General features: G+C 49.8%; 1 protein-coding gene across 1 annotated transcript in view; it reads left to right on the forward strand.

The window, feature by feature from the left end:
- Positions 1-17,436, forward strand: part of LOC138361124 (mucin-2-like) — a 41,942-nt gene extending 24,506 nt beyond the window's left edge. Inside the window, exons 2-4 of the mRNA XM_069320564.1 lie at positions 2,212-2,353; positions 7,054-8,004; positions 15,669-17,436. Coding sequence (XP_069176665.1) covers positions 2,212-2,353; positions 7,054-8,004; positions 15,669-17,436 — 2,861 coding nt within the window. The remainder of the gene's footprint in view (positions 1-2,211; positions 2,354-7,053; positions 8,005-15,668) is intronic.
- The last annotated feature ends 393 nt before the right edge of the window (positions 17,437-17,829 follow it).

Consider the following 17,829-nt stretch of genomic DNA (forward strand, 5'->3'; position numbering starts at 1 on the left):
ACTGCCTGTTTAACTTTACTATGATGATTCGAATAATAATGAACAAACGACCCCACGTTGGTAGGTTTCCTATACACATTAAATTTGAACCTTCTATTGACTATGAATCATAATGTCCGAAAACGGCGAAGTATCATTCGTCTCATTCTCACATGTGAATTTTATTGAAGGTACCAAAGATTTAAGTTCATTAAGAAAACCAATTTGGTCATGGTCATTCGGCATTAAGCAAAATATCATCTATATATCTAAACCAAATAACATTAGAGGGGATAATCCTGGATAAGATTTTTTATTCAAAGAACTCATATACCAACTGCTCAAAACTGTGGAAAGGGGATTGCCCATCGCCATTTCAAATGTTTGTTGGAAACTTTTTCCATTGAAACTGAAATAGTTGTCTTTTATACATAATTTGGTAAGTTCCAACACACTATTAATCTGCAAGCTCAAATTATATTTAGGCAGTTCCTCATGTAGGAATTATAACAAATCATCAACAGGTACTTTAGTGAATAAAGCGGTCACGTCAAAACTTACTAGTTTAAAATCAAAATTCAAATTTAGTGTGGATAGCGTATTAATTAAGTCTACATTGTTTCTTAAGTGTGAGTTGGAAATAGTACCAACTATAGGACACAAAACTTTGACCAACCACAGAGAGTTTATAAGCCGCCGAACCAATTGAACTAATAATCGGTCTAGCTGGATTATATGTTTTATGGGTTTTTATTAGACCATACATGTAAGGTAGGGAGGGAGATCGACTTGTTAGCCTAGAAATCAGCTCTTTTTGAGAGTTTTGAGAGTTTTGTTAAAATGTGTGATCACTTCTTTTTCAGTAGAATCTCTGTTAACCAATAAGTAAGTACCCAATCTTCCAAGAGTAACTCCATTTTTCGGACATAGCCATCCTTATTCATAATAACTACTGCATTTGACTTATCAGCCTTGGCAATATGTAATGAGTTAACTTTTTTGAGATTTTTGTACATATGAATAAATCGCCTTGGACAATTAGGAAGAGAATTGTTAAGTAAAACGCCATTCATCATACCTTTGCACACATTTTTAATATCTTCAACTGATTCATCACTATACTTTTCGAGATTACAGAAACCTTATATCTACAGAATTAACTGTCCCACTAGATGTGGCAAAACTCAGTCCATATCCTAATGCAGCAATCGTATCATAATCAAGTTGTCTATCCGAGAGGTTGATAACAAAATCCCGGTTGGAGTGTTTACTCCAGTTACTTTGTTGAAAAAGTCTCTTCAATTTGAAATGCAGTTTAGTACTCACCTTTCTGCAGGCAGACCTCAAAGTAGTATAACAATAATCCATCAAACAATGGTTCCATTCCGGCGGAATGGCTTGGAGGAAAGCATACTTACAGTTATCTACCACTTTAATACATTCACGAACTTCTAATTTAAGTAAATCGATGTTTCTCATAAGCAATATGCGGGGAATCTCATCAAACGGTCGATCTGACAATTTAAGAACGGTGTTGGGTAATAATGAACGGGGAAGCACGTGTTTACTGAGGCATTTTCGAAGAAAAACGGAGGTTAAGTTTTAAGGAATGAGATTTCACTAATAAAGCAGAACGAAGTTTAGTAACAAAAAGTTAACTGTAACAAAATGGATAACTGTAAATATGCTTTTCTCCAAGCAATTCCTCAGTCATTATGGCTATAAATAGTTTTCCTGGAGAGGACAACCAGGTACCCCTCCCCACCCATGCCAAAAACACTCACCGCAGGAAAGATATTAACAACAGAACCGAGGCATTCAAAATTAGAGCAACAGTTACATCTATTACCACGATCTTTGCGAGTATGAAGATGTAATTATGGGTTTAACCACTACAAAGAAAAAACTTTGTGCTCTATAAGAGCCAATTATTTCTGAAATTTTTTAAAAGTTATTAAGACCTATTTTCACATAATTTCGACTATTGTCATTGACCTCCAGTACACTCACCCATGGATGTGGTCCATTTAACTCTGGGACCTTGGAAGAGCCAGTCACTAACACCCAATATGGGAGACAATCGATAGGTCGGGTACTGGCGCTACCGACTAACCTGTATATTTTCACTAACCTCATCGAAGGTCATTGACCTCCACACAACATGACATTCTTTCTTACCGGAAATTAACGGTAGTTTTACTGGGTGCTACAGTCTAGATTCCCTCTACTCAGATGGCGTGTGCGAGGTGCAGGACGTGGGGCGAGACCAGGAGCTGGAGCAGGCACAGGTGCGGGTCTTCACTACTTACCAGCCAGCCACTCCCACAGACGTCGCTCTGGGAAAACCCACACTCCCAGGCTTTCATTGGGACAAGTAAGTATTGTTTAGGATCTTGGGATCTTTCCTTCACTAATATATTCTCTTCTCCAAGTATTATTTCCTTCTGACTCTGTCATTTTAATAAAACTTAAAGTTTATTAGTAATGTGCTGATGTTTCAAATAAAACTGGAAGCTTACTGCTCCTATCGCATATCAGCTCATCTCGAACCTGGCTTTACAAACTCATTTATTGGAAGATATTATTGTTAGTTTGCAACTTTACATATTGCTAAGTTACTATTAAGTAAGGTACAAGACGATCCACAATCCAGCTGTGTGTCGGAGTCTTCATATGATCGTTTCGTATGATTTCACGCGTATTCCATATATATATATTGAGCGGGCATGTGGCAAATGCACATTATAATAAGGATGAACGATCACTGATGGAATGATAGTTTAGGAAATAGTGTAGTTACATGAAGCTGGTGATGGCTTAGCGTGCCTTCTTGCAGTCATTTTCTGACCTAACATAACGTAACAGTAAGGCTTAAGCATCCTCACTGATATATGCAAGTCCAGCGCGTACTGAGTGAACCGGGAGAACTTGTTCTTCATACCAAATTTCCATTCCCATGCTGTACATTCCTTGCCAGCTTTGCTACCTTGCGACAAGAAATATGTTTTTATTGGAAATGCAATAAAGAACAAAAATTAACCAATAGGATGTGCACTTTGTCGCTGAAAATTATGTTTCTTTCATTAATCAATATTTAGTACCAACAAGTGTCAGTCTGCGAAGTGTTCAGTGTCATCTGTATTATTCTCACAGCCCCTCAACCTTCTCACAGCTCCTCAACCTTCCCACAGATCCTCAACCTTCCCACAGCTCCTCAACCTTCCCACAGCTCCTCAACCTTCCCACAGCTCCTCAACCTTCCCACACCTCCTCAACCTTCCCACAGCTCCTCAACCTTCCCACAGCTCCTCAACCTTCCCACACCTCCTCAACCTTCCCACAGCTCCTCAACCTTCCCACACCTCCTCAACCTTCCCACAGCTCCTCAACCTTCCCACAGCTCCTCAACCTTCCCACACCTCCTCAACCTTCCCACACCTCCTCAACCTTCCCACACCTCCTCAACCTTCCCACAGCTCCTCAACCTTCACACAGCTCCTCAACCTTCACACAGCTCCTCAACCTTCCCACACCTCCTCAACCTTCCCACAGCTCCTCAACCTTCCCACAGCTCCTCAACCTTCCCACAGCTCCTCAACCTTCCCACAGCTCCTCAACCTTTCCCCAACTCCCCAACCTTCCCACAGCTCCTCAACCTTCCCTCAGCTCCTAAACCTTCCCAAAGCTCCTCAAACATCCCACAGCTCCTCATCCTTCCCACAGCTCCTCATCCTTCCCACAGCTCCACAATCTTCCCACAGCTCTCCAACCTTCCCACAGCTCCTCAACCTTCCAACAGCTACCAAACCTCCCAAAACTCCCCAACCTACCCACAGCTCCCCAACCTTCCCACAGCTGTCCAGCCTTCCAACAGCTCGTCAACCTTCCCACAGCTCCTCAACCTTCCCACAGTTCCTCACCCTTCCCACAGCTCTATAACCTTCACACAGCTCGTCAACCTTACCACAGCTCCTCAACCTTCCCACAGCTCCTCACCCTTCCCACAACTCCTCAACCTTCCCACAGCTCCTCAACCTACCCACAGCTCCACACCCTTCCCACAGCTCCCCAACCTTCCCACAGCTCCTCAACCTTCCCACAACTCCTCAACCTTCCCACAGCTCCCCAACCTTCCCACAGCACCTTAAACTTCTCACAGCTCCTCAACCTTCCCACAGCTCCTAATCCTTCCCACAGCACCTCAACCTTCCCACAGCACCTCAAACTTCCCACAGCTCCTCAACCTCCTTTCCACAGCTCCTCAACCTTCCCACAGCTCCTCAACCTTCCCACAGCTCCTCAACCTTCTTTCCACAGCACCTCAACCTTCCCAAAAGTGTCAGGAGGCAGTAAACAGGTTCATCCCGGCCCAAAGGGAAAAATCCGAAGAGGCAACAGAAGAATCCATGGTATAATAGGGCATGTATGGAAGCGAAGAAACTGAACAAAAGGGCGTGGAGGAACTTCCGGAATAACAGAACACCAGAAAGCAGAGAGAGACACCAGAGAACCAGGAATGAGTACGTCAGGGTGAGAAGAGAAGCAGAGAAAAATTTTGAAAATGATATAGCAAATATATATGATATAGCCAAGACCGAACCAAAGCTACTCCACAGTCACATCAGAAGGAAAACAACAGTGAAAGAACAGGTATTGAAACTTAGAACAGTCGAGGAAAGGTATACAGAGAATGACAGAGAGGTGTGTGAAGAACTCAGCAAGAGGTTCCAGGAGGTCTTCACAATAGAACAAGGTGAGGTCACTGTGCTAGGAGAAAGGGAGGTAAACCAGGCGGCCTTGGAAGAGTTCGAAATTACGAGAGAGGAGGTCAAGAGACACCTGCTGGATCTGGATGTTAGAAAGGCTGTTGGTCCAGATGGGATCTCACCATGGATACTGAAAGAGTGTGCAGAGGCACTTTGCTTGCCACTCTCCATAGTGTATAGTAAGTCACTAGAGACGGGAGACCTACCAGAAATATGGAAGACGGCGAATGTGGTCCCGATATACAAAAAAGGCGACAGGCAAGAGGCATTGAACTACAGGCCAGTGTCCGTGACTTGTATACCATGCAAGGTGATGGAGAAGATCGTGAGAAAAAACCTGGTAACACATCTGGAGAGAAGGGACTTCGTGACAAATCGCCAACATGGGTTCAGGGAGGGTAAATCTTTCCTTACAGGCGTGATAGAATTCTACGATCAGGTGACAAAGATTAAGCAAGAAAGAGAGGGCTGGGCGGACTGCATTTTCTTGGATTGTCGGAAAGCCTTTGACACAGTACCGCATAAGAGGCTGGTACATAAGCTGGAGAGACAGGCAGGTGTAGCTGGTAAGGTGCTCCAGTGGATAAGGGAAGCAATAGGAAGCAGAGAGTTACGGTGAGGGGTGAGACCTCCGATTGGCGTGAAGTCACCAGTGGAGTCCCACAGGGCTCTGTACTCGGTCCTATCTTGTTTCTGATATATGATATATATTGTATTATTACAATATATATATATTGTATATATTGTATTATATTGTATTATTGTATATGTATATTATTATAGATATATATTGTATTATTGATATATTCTGATTCTGATATATATTGTTTCTGATATAAATGATCTTCCGGAGGTATCGATTCATTTCTCTCAATGTTTGCGGACGATGCTAAAATTATGAGAAGGATTAAAACAGAAGAGGACTGTTTGAGGCTTCAAAAAAACCTAGACAAGCTGAAGGAATGGTCGAACAAATGGTTGTTAGAGTTTAACCCAACCAAATGTAATGTAATGAAGGTAGATGTAGGGAGCAGGAGGCTAGATACAAGGTATCATCTGGGAGAGAAAATTCTTCAGAAGTCAGAGAAAGAAAAAGACTTGGGGGTTGATATCACGCCAGACCTGTCTCCTGCAGCACATATCAAGAGGATAACATCAGCGGCATATGCCAGGCTGGCCAACATACGAACGGCATTCAGAAACTTGTGTAAAGAATCATTCAGAACTTTGTATACCACATATGTCAGGCCAATCCTGGAGTATGCAGCCCCAGCATGGAGTCCATATCTAGTCAAGAATAAGACTAAACTGGAAAAGGTTCAAAGGTTTACTACCAGATTAGTACCCGAGCTGAGAGGCATGAGCTACGAGGAGAGACTACGGGAATTAAAACTCGCTTCGCTGGAAGACAGAAGAGTTAGGGGGGACATGATCACCACATTCAAGATTCTGAAGGGAATTGATAGGGTAGATCTATTACAACCCGTTCTCGCAAATTCGTAAAGTCAATATTGACTTATTAACTACGTGCATAGGTGATATACTAAACAAAATAGATACCCTTAAAAAGATTCATAGAAAACACCGACCTTACCTAACCTTGTTAGTATCTTAAGATAAGCATCTTATTGCTTCGTAATTACAATTATTACTTAACCTATACCTATTATAGGTTAGGTAATAATTGTAATTACGAAGCAATAAGATGCTTATCTTAAGATACTAACAAGGTTAGGTAAGGTCGGTGTTTTCTATGAATCTTTTTAAGGGTATCTATTATGTTAAGTATGTCACTTATGCACATATTTAATAAGTCAATATTGACTTATTAAATTTGCGAGAACGGGTTGATCTATTAACAGGCTATTTAACACAAGGGGCACACGCATAAGGGGACACTTTCCAACAGCTCCTCAACCTTCCCACAGCTCCTCATCCTGCCCACAGCTCCTCATATTTCCTACAGCTCCTCATCCTTCCCACAGCTCTCCAACCTTCCCACAGCCCCTCAAACTTCCCACAGCCCCTCAACCTTCCCACAGCTCCTAATCCTTCCCACAGCTCCTCATCCTTCCCACAGCCCCTCAACCTTCCCACAGCTCCTAATCCTTCCTACAGCTCCTCATCCTTCCCACAGCCCCTCAACCTTCCCACAGCCTCTCAACCTTCCCACAGCTCCTCATCCTTCTCACAGCACCTCAACCTTTCCACAGCTCCTCAGCCTTCCCACAGCTCCCTAACCTTCCCACAGCTCCTTAACCTTCCCACAGCACCTCAACCTTCCCAAAGCTCCAAAACCTTCCCACAGCTCCCCAACCTTCCCAAAGCTCCTCAACCTTCCCACAAATCCTCAACCTTCACACAGCTCCTCAACTTTCCCACAGCTCCTCATTCTTCCAAAAGCTTCTCAACCTTCCCACAGCTCCTCATCCTTCCCACAGCCCCCCAAACTTCCTACAACTCTTCAACCTACCCACAGCTCCCCAACCTTCCCACAGCTCCCCAACCTTCCCAAATGCTCCCCAGCATTCCCAAAGCTCCCATATCTTACCACAGCTACTCAACTTTCCCACACCTCCTCACCCTTCCCACAGCTCCCCAACCTTTCCACAACTCCCCATCCTTCCTACAGCTCCTCAACCTACCCACAGCTCCTCAACATTCCCACAGCTCCTCAACCTACCCACAGCTCCTCAACATTCCCACAGCTCCATAACCTTCCCACAGCTCCCAACCTTCCCACAGCTCCTCAACCTTCCCACAACTCATCAAAATTACCAAAGCTCCACAAACTTCCCACAGCACCTTCAACTTCTCACAGCTCCTCAACCTTCCCACAGCTCCTAATCCTTCTCACAGCACCTCAACCTTCCCACAGCTCATCAACCTTCCCACAGCTCCTCAACCTTCCCACAGCTCCTCAACCTTTCCACAGCACCTCAACCTTCTCACAGCTCCTCAACCTTCCCACAGCTCCTCAACTTTCCCACAGCTCGTCAACCTTCCTACAGCTCCTCTTCCTTCCCACAGTTCTTCATCTTTCCCACAGCTCCTCATCCATCCCACAGCTCTCCAACCTTCCCACAGCTTTTCAACCTGCACACCGCGTCTCAATCTTCCCACAGCTTCTCAACCTTCCCACAGCTCCTCATCCTTCCCGCAGCTCCCCAACCTTCCCGCAGCTCCCCAGCCTTCCCAAATGCTCCCCAGCCTTCTTACAGCTCCCCAACCTTCCCACAGCCCCTCAACCTTCTCACAGGTACTTAACCTTCCCACAGCTCCCCATCCTTCCGACAGCTCCTGAACCTTCCCACAGCTCCTCATCCTTCCCACAGCTAATCATCCTTCCCCCAACTCCGAACCTTCCCACAGCTCCTCAACCTTCCCACAGCTCCTCAACCTTCCCACAGCTCCCCAACCTTCCTACAGCTCCTCATCCTTCCCACAGCTCCCCAACATTCCAACAGCTACCCAACCTTCCCACAGCTCCTCAACCTTCCCGCTACCCAACTCCCACATCTCCCCAACCTTCCCACACCTCCCAAACTACCCACAGCTCTCCAACCTTCCCACAGCTCTTTAATCTTCCCAGAGCTCCGGAACATTCTCACAGCTCCTCAACCTTCCCACAGCTCCTCAACCTTCCGACAGCTCTTTAACTTTCCCACAGCTTCCCAACCATCCACAGCTCCTCAACCTTACCACAGCTTCTCAACCTTCCCACAGCTCCTCAACCTTACCACAGCTTCTCAACCTTCCCACAGCTCCTCAACCTTACCACAGCTTCTCAACCTTCCCATAGCTCCTCACCCTTCCCATAGCTCTATAACATTCCCACAGCTCCTCAACCTCCTCACAACTCCCCAAGCCTCCCACAGCTCCCCATCCTTCCCACCGCTAGTCAACCTTCGCACAGCTCCTTAACCTTCCCACAGCTCCTCAACCTTCCAACAGCTCCTCAACTTTCCCACAGCTTCTCAACCTTCCCACAGCTCCTCATCCTTCCCACAGCTCCCCAACCTTCCTCTGCTCCTACACCTTCCCACAGCTCCTCAACCTTCTCACATCTCCCCAACCTTCCCACAGCTCCACAACCTTCCCACAGCTCCACAACATTCCCACAGCTTCTCAACCTTCCCAACGCTCCTCAACCTTCCCACAGCTCCTCAAACTTCCCACAGCACCTCAACCTTCCCACAGCTCCTCATCCTTCCCACAGCTCCTAATCCTTCCCACAGCTCCTCATCCTTCCCACAGCTCTCCAACCTTCCCACAGCCCCTCAACCTTCCCACAGCCGCTCAACTTTCCCACAGCTCCTCATCCTTCCCACAGCTCCTCATCCTTCCCACAGCCCCTCAACCTTCCCACAGCCCCTTAACCTTCCCACAGCTCCTCAACCTTCCCACAACACCTCAACCATCCAAAAGCTCCTTAACCTTCCTACAACATCTCAACCTTCCCACAGCTCCTCAACTTTCCCATAGCTTCTCAATTTTCCCACAGCTCCACATCCTTCCCACAGCTCCATAACCTTCCCACAGCTCCCAACCTTCCCAAAGCTCCTCAACCTTCCCACAGCTCATCAACCTTCCCAAAGCTCCACAAACTTCCCACAGCACCTTCAACTTCTCACAGCTCCTCAACCTTCCCACAGCTCCTTATCCTTCCCACAGTTCTTCATCTTTCCCACAGCTCCTCATCCATCCCACAGCTCTCCAACCTTCCCTCAGCCCTTCAACCTTCACACAGCTTCTCAATCTTCCCACAGCTTCTCAACCTTCCCAGAGCTCCTCCTCCTTCCCACAGCTCCCCAACCTTCCCACAGCTCCCCAGCCTTCCCAAATGCGCCCCAGCCTTCTCACAGCTCCCCAACCTTCCCACAGCTCCACATCCTTCCCACAGTACCTCAACCTTTCCACAGCTCCTCAACTTTACAACAGCTCCCCAACATTCCCACAGCTCCTCAACCTTCCTAAAGCTCCTCAACATTCCCACAGCTTTTCAACCTTCCCACAACTCCCCAACCTTCCCACAGCTCCTCAACCTTACCAGCTCCAAACTTTCCCACAGCTCCTCAACCTTCCCACAGCTCCTCATCCTTCCCACAGCTCCTCATCCTTCACACAGCTCCTCAACCATCCAAAAGCTCCTCAACCTTCCCACAGCTCCTCAACCTTCCCACAGCTCCTCAACCTTCCAACAGCTCCTCAACTTTCCCACAGCTTCTCAACCTTCCCACAGCTCCTCATCCTTCCCACAGCTCCCCAACCTTCCTCTGCTCCTACACCTTCCCACAGCTCCCCAACCTTCCCACATCTCCCCAACCTTCCCACAGCTCCTCAATCTTCCTAATTGCTCCCCAGCCTTCCCACAGCCCCTCAACCTTCCCACAGGTCCTTAACCTTCCCACAGCTCCCCATCCTTCCGACAGCTCCTGAACCTTCCCACAGCTCCTCATCCTTCCCACAGCTAATCATCCTTCCCCCAACTCTGAACCTTCCCACAGCTCCTCAACCTTCCCACAGCTCCCCATCCTTCCCACAGCTCCTCATCCTTCCCACAGCTCCTCATCCTTCCCACAGCTCCCCAACATTCCAACAGCTACCCAACCTTACCACAGCTCCTCAACCTTCCCGCTACCCAGCTCCCACATCTCCCCAACCTTCCCACAGCTCCCAATCTTCCCACAGCTCTTTAATCTTCCCACAGCTCCTCGACATTCCCACAGCTCCCCAACCTTCCCACAGCTGCCTAACCTTCCTAGAGCTCCGGAACATTCTCACAGCTCCTCAACCTTCCCACAGCTCCTCAACCTTCCGACAGCTCTTTAACTTTCCCACAGCTTCCCAACCTTTCCACAGCTCCTCAACCTTACCACAGCTTCTCAACCTTCCCATAGCTCCTCACCCTTCCCATAGCTCTATAACATTCCCATAGCTCCTCAACCTCCTCACAACTCCCCAAGCCTCCCACAGCTCGTCAACATTTCCACAGCTCCCCATCCTTCCCACAGCTAGTCAACCTTTCCACAGCCCCTCAACCTTCGCACAGCTCCTCAACCTTCCAACAGAACCTCAACCATCCATAAGCTCCTCAACCTTCCCACAGCTCCCCAACCTTCCCAAAGCTCCTCAACCTTCCCACAGCTCCTCACCCAACCTTCCCACAGCCCTTCAACCTTCACAGAGCTTCTCAATCTTCCCACAGCTTCTCAACCTTCCCAGAGCTCCTCCTCCTTCCCACAGCTCCCCAACCTTCCCACAGCTCCCCAGCCTTCCCAACAGCTCCTCATCCTTCCCACAGCTCCTCATCCTTCCCACAGCTCCCCAACCTTCCTCTGCTCCTACACCTTCCCACAGCTCCACAACCTTCCCACAGCTCCCCAACCTTCCTCTGCTCCTACACCTTCCCACAGCTCCACAACATTCCCACAGCTTCTCAACCTTCCCAACGCTCCTCAACCTTCCCACAGCTCCTCAAACTTCCCACAGCACCTCAATCTTCCCACAGCTCCTCATTCTTCCCACAGCTCCTAATCCTTCCCACAGCTCCTCATACTTCCCACAGCTCTCCAACCTTCCCACAGCCCCTCAACCTTCCCACAGCCCCTCAACTTTCCCACAGCTCCTCATCCTTCCCACAGCTTCTCATCCTTCCCACAGCCCCTCAACCTTCCCACAGCCCCTTAACCTTCCCACAGCTCCTCAACCTTCCCACAACACCTCAACAATCCAAAAGCTCCTTAACCTTCCTACAGCTTCTATCCCTTCCCACAGCTACTCAACTTTCCCACAGCTTCTCAGTTTTCCCACAGCTCCTCATCCTTCCTACAGCTCCCCAACCTTCCAACAGCTCCCCAACCTTCCCACAGCTCCTACACCTTCCCTCAGCTCCCCAACCTTCACACAGCTCCCCAATCTTCCTAAATGCTTCCCAGCCTTCCCACAGCACCCCAACCTTCCCACAGGTCCTTAACCTTCCGACACCTCCTGAACCGTCCGACAGCTCCTGAACCTTCCCACAGATCCTCTTCCTTCCCACAGCTTCTCATTCTTTCCCCAACTCCCAACCTTCCAAAAGCTCCTCATCCTTCCCACAGCTCTTCATCCTTCCCACAGCTCCTCAACCTTCCCACAGATACCCAACCTCCCACAACTCCCCAACCTTCCCACAGCTCCTCAACCTACCCACAAGTCCCCAACCTTCCCACAAGTCCCCAACCTTCCCACAGCTTTTTAACCTTCCCACAGCTGCCTAACCTTCCCAGAGCTCCTAAACATTCTCACAGCTCCTCAACCTTCCCACAGCTCCTCAACCTTCCCACAGCTCCTCATCCTTCACACAGCTCCTCAACGTTTCCACAGCCCCTCAACCATCCCACAGCACCTCAACCATCCAAAAACTCCTCAACCTTCGCACAGCTCCTTAACCTTCCCACAGCTCCTCAACCATCCCACAGCACCTCAACCATCCAAAAACTCCTCAACCTTCTCACAGCTCCCCAGCCATCCCAAAGCTCCTCAACCTTCCCACAGCTCTCCAACCTTCCCAAAGCTCCTCATCCTTTCGACAGCTCCTGAACCTTCCCACAGCTCCTCTTCCTTCCCACAGCTCCTCATCCTTCCCCCAACTCCTCAACCTTCCCACAGCCCCCCAACCTTCATACATCTCCCCCAACCTTCCGACAGCTACCCAACCTTCCCAGAGCTCTTCAACCTTCCAATAGCTACCCAACCTCCCACAACTCTCCAACCTTCCCACAGCTCCTCAAAATACCAACAGATCCCCAACCTTCCCACAGCTCTTTAACCTTCCCACAGATACCCAACCTCCCACAGCTGCCTAACCTTCCCAGAGCTCCTAAACATTCTCATAGCTCCTCAACCTTCCCACAGCTCCTCAACCTTCCCACAGCTCTTTAACTTTCCCAGAGCTTCCCAACCTTCCCACAGCTCCTAAACCTTCCCACAGCTTCTCAACCTTCCCACAGCTCCTCACCCTTTCCATAGCTCCCCATCCTTCCCACAGCTTCTCAACCTTCCCACAGCTCCTCAACCTTCCCACAGCTCCACAACCTTCCCACAGCACCTCAAGCTTCCCACAGCTCCTCAATCTTCCCACAGCTCCTCATCCTTCCCACAGCACCTTAACCTTCCCACAGCACCTCAACCTTCCCACAGCTCCCCAACATTCCCACAGCTTCTCAACCTTCCCACAGCTCCTCAACCTTCCCACAGCTCCTCAAACTTCCCACAGCACCTCAACCTTCTTACAGCTCCTCAACCTTCCCACAGCTCCTCAACCTTCCCACAGCTCCCCAACCTTCCCTCATCTCTTCAACCTTCCCATAGCTCCTCAACTTTCCCACAGCTCCACAACCTTACCGCAGCTCCTCATCCTTCCCAAAGCTCTCCTCAACCTTCCCACAGCTCCTCATCCTTCCGACAGCTTCTCATCCTTCCCACAGCTCCTCATCCTTCCCACAGCTTCTCAACCTTTATACAGTTACTCAACCTTCTCACAGCTCCCCAACCTTCCCACATCTCCTCAACCTTCCCACAGCCCCTCAACCTTCCCACAGCTCCCCAACCTTCCCACAGCTCCTCATCCTTCCTACAGCTCCTCACGCTTCCCACAGCCCCTCAACCATCCCACAGCCCCTCAACCATCCCAAAGCTTCTCAATCATCACACAGCTCCTCAACCTTCGCAAAGCTCCTTAACTTTCCCACAGCTCCTCAAACGTCCCACAGCACCTCAACTTTTCCACAGCTCCTCAACCTTCCCACAGCTCCTCAACCTTCCACTGCTCCTCAACCTTCCCACAGTTCCCCATCTTTCCGACAGCTCCTGAACCTTCCCACAGCTCCTGAACCTTCCTACAGCTCCTCAACTTTCCCACAGCTTCTCAACCTTCCCACAGCTCCTCATCCTTCCCACAGCTCCCCAACATTCCTACAGCTCCTACACCTTCCCACAGCTCCCCGACCTTCCCACAGCTCCCCAATCTTCCCAAATACTCCCCAGCCTTCCCACAGCTCCCCATCCTTCCGACACCTCCTCATCCTTCCCACAGCTCCCCATCCTTCCCACAGCTCCTCAACCTTCCCACAACTCCGAAACCTTCCCACAGCTCCCCAACCTACCCACAGCTTGCCAACCTTCCCACAGCTCGCCAACCTTCCCACAGCTTCTCAACATTCCCGCAGCTCCCCAAACTTCCCACAGCTGCCCAACCTTCCCAGAGCTCCTAAACCTTCCCAGAGCTCCTAAACCTTCCCACAGCTCCTCAACCTTCCCACAACTCCCCAACCTTCCCACAGCCCCTCAACTTTCCCATAGCACCTCATTCTTGCCTAAGCTCCTTAACCTTCCCACAGCTCCTGAACCTTCCCACAACACCTCAACCATCCCACATCTCCTCAACTATCCCACAACTCCTCAACCATCCCACATCTCCTCAACCTTCCCACAGCTCCTCACCCTTCCCGCAGCTCTATAACATTAACACTGCTCCCCATCCTTTCCACAGCTAGTGCACCTTCCCACAACCCCTCAAACTTCCCACAGCACCTCAACCTTCCCACAGCTCATCAACCTTTCCACAGCTTTTCAACCTTCCCACAGCTCCTCAACCTTCCCACTGCTCCTCAACTTTCTTACAGCTCCTCAACCTTCCCACAGCTCCCAAACGTACCCACAGCTCCCCAACCTTCCCACAGCTCTTCAACCTTCCCACAGCTCTTTAACCTTTCCACAGCTCCTCAACCTTCCCACAGCTGCCTAACCTTCCCACAGCTGCCCAACCTTCCCAGAGCTCCAAAACCTTCCCACAGCTCCTCATCCTTCCCATTCCACGTCAACCTTATCTTGAGGTTATCTTGAGATGATTTCGGGGCTTTTTTAGTGTCCCCGCGGCCCGGTCCTCGCCCAGGCCTCCACCCCCAGGAAGCCGCCCGTGACAGCTGACTAACACCCAGGTACCTATTTTATTGCTAGGTAACAGGGGCATAGGGTGAAAGAAACTCTGCCCATTGTTTCTCTCCGGCGCCTGGGATCGAACCCAGGACCACAGGATCAAAATTACAGCGTGCTGTCCGCTCAGCTGACCGGCTCCCCAGCACCTCAACCTTCCCAAAGCACCTCAAACTTCCCACAGCTCCTCAACCTTCCCACAGCTCCTCAACCTTCCCACAGCTCCTCAACCTTCCCACAGCTCCTCAACCTTCCGACAGCACCTAGCTCAACCTTCCCACAGCTCCCCAACCTTCCCACAGCTCCCCAACCTTCCCACAGCTCCCCAACATTCCCACAGCTTCTCAACCATCTGACAGCTCCTCAACCTTCCCACAGCTCATCAACCTTCCCACAGCTCCTCAACCTTCCCACAGCTCATAAACCTTCCCACAGCTCCTCAACCTTCCCACATCTCCTCAACCTTCCCACAGCTCCTCAACTTTCCCACAGGTCCTCAACCTTCCCACTGCTCCTCATCCTTCCCACAGCTCCTCATCCTTCCCTCAGCTCCTCATCCTTCCCACAGCTCTCCAACCTTCCCACAGCCCCTCAACCTTCCCACAGCCCCTCAACCTTCCTACAGTTCCTCATACTTCCTACAGCTTCTCATCCTTCCCACGGCTCCTCAACCTTCCCACAGTCCCTCACCCTTCCCACAACCCCTCAACCTTCCCACAGCTCCTCATCCTTCCCACGGCTCCTCAACCTTCCCACAGCCCCTCACCCTTCCCACAACCCCTCAACCTTCCCACAGCTCCTCACCCTTCCCACACCTCCTTAACCTTCCCACAGCTCCTCAACCTTCCCAAAGCTCCTCAACCTTCCCACAGCTTCCCAACCTTCCCACAGCTCCTTAACCTTCCCATAACACCTCAACCTTCGCAAAGCTCCACAACCTTCCCACAGCTCCCCAACCTTCCCACAGCTCCTCAACCTTCCCACAGCTCCACAACCTTCCCACAGCTCCCCAACCTTCCCACAGTTCCTCAACCTTTCTACAGCTCCTCAACCTTCCCACAGCTCCTCATCCTTCCCACAGGACCTCAACCTTCCCACAGCACCTGAAACTTCCTATAGCTCCTCAACCTTCCCACAGTTCCTCAACCTTCCCACAGCTCCTCAACCTTCCCACAGCTCTTCAACCTTCCCACAGCTTCTCAACCTTCCCACAGCTCTTCAACCTTCCTACAGCTCCTCAACCTTCCCACAGCACCTCAACCTTCTCACAGCTCGTCAACCTTCCCACAGCTCATCAACCTTCCCACAGCTCCTCAACCTTCCCACATCTCCTCAACCTTCCCACAGCTCCTCAACTTTCCCACAGGTCCTCAACCTTCCCACAGCTCCTCATCCTTCCCACAGCTCCTCATCCTTCCCACAGCTCCTCGTCCTTCCCACAGCTCTCCTACCTTCCCACAGCCCCTCAAACTTCCCACAGCCCCTCAATCTTCCTACAGCTCCTCATCCTTCCTACAGCTCCTCATTCTTTCCACAGCCCCTCAACTTTCCCACAGCCTTTCAACCATCCCACAGCTCCTCATCCTTCCCACGGCTCCTCAACCTTTCCACAGCCCCTCAACCTTCCCACAGCTCAACCTTCCCAGAGCTCTTTAACCTTCCCATAACACCTCAACCTTCCCAAAGCTCCTCAACCTTCCCACAGCTCCTCAAACTTCCCACAGCACCTCAACCTTCCCACAGCTCATCAATCTTCCCACAGCTCATCAACCTTCCCACAGTTCCTCACCCTTCCCACAGCTCCTCAACCTTCTTACAGCTCGTCAACCTTTCCACAGCTCCCCATCCTTCCCACAGCTCCTCAACCTTCCCACAGCTCCTCAACTTTCCCACAGCTCCACAACCTTCCCGCAGCTCCCCAAACTTCCCACAGCTTCTCAACCTTCCTACAGCTCCTCAACCTTCCCACAGCTCCTCATTCTTCCCACAGGACCTCAACCTTCCCAAAGCGCCTGAAACTTCCCACAGCTCCTCAACCCTCCCACAGTTCATCAACCTTCCCACAGCTCCTCAACCTTCCGACAGCACCTCAACCTTCCCACAGCTCCTCAACCTTTCAGAGCTCCCCAACATTCCCACAGCTTCTCATACTTCCCACAGCTCCTCAACCTTCCCACAGCTCCTCCACCTTCCCACAGCTCCTCAACCTTCCCACAGCTCCTCAACTTTCCCACAGCTCCTCACCCTTCCCACAGCTCTTCATCCTTCCCACAGCTTCTCATCCTTCCCACAGCTCCTCATCCTTCCCACAGCTTTCCAACCTTCCCACAACCCCTCAACCTTCCCAAAGCCCCTCAACCTTCTCACAGCTCCTCATCCTTCCTACAGCTCCTCATTTTTCCCACAGCCCCTCAACCTTCCCACAGCCCCTCAATCATCCCACAGCTTCTCAACCTTCCCACAGCTCCTCATCCTTCCCACAGCTCCCAAACCTTCCTACAGCTCCTGCACCTTCCCACAGCTCCCCAACCTTCCACAGCTCCCCAACCTTCCTACAGCTCCTGCACCTTCCCACAGCTCCCTAACATTCCCACAGCTCCTCAACCTTCCCAAAGCTCCTCAGCCTTCCCACACCTCCTCATGTTGGAAAATCCGACACCATTTAATAATATTAATGCAGGCAGATAATATTGCTGCCATTGTATACACAAGTTAACCCATAGAAAATGTAACCTGTAGTGGAACTTTCCGTCTATAGAAAACGGGATATCATTTCCACATACATATTATAAATTCACCACCTATTACGGTGGGAATTATTCTTAAATACATTAGTCTTTGGAGTTTATCATTATAAAACATCTCATATAAATTAATTTAATTATCAATATTAAAATAGAGTAAATGTGACCCTTCTATAACTTACTGACATCTGGACAAATAGTCCAGTAGCGTCAGTGAGGAGGGAGTGGTCAGCCATTGTTATTGTTGTTTAAGACCAGAGTCGTTGGAGCTAGTAACTGCTCCCATAAATTCTCTTGGACGAAGTGTGACGAAGATCAGAGTAGTGGTCTTCCATCATCAACACACTGTCAGCAAATACAAGGGA

This window comes from Procambarus clarkii, unplaced genomic scaffold (genome assembly GCF_040958095.1).
Source record: "Procambarus clarkii isolate CNS0578487 unplaced genomic scaffold, FALCON_Pclarkii_2.0 HiC_scaffold_186, whole genome shotgun sequence".
NCBI classification, from domain to species: Eukaryota; Metazoa; Arthropoda; class Malacostraca; order Decapoda; family Cambaridae; genus Procambarus; species Procambarus clarkii.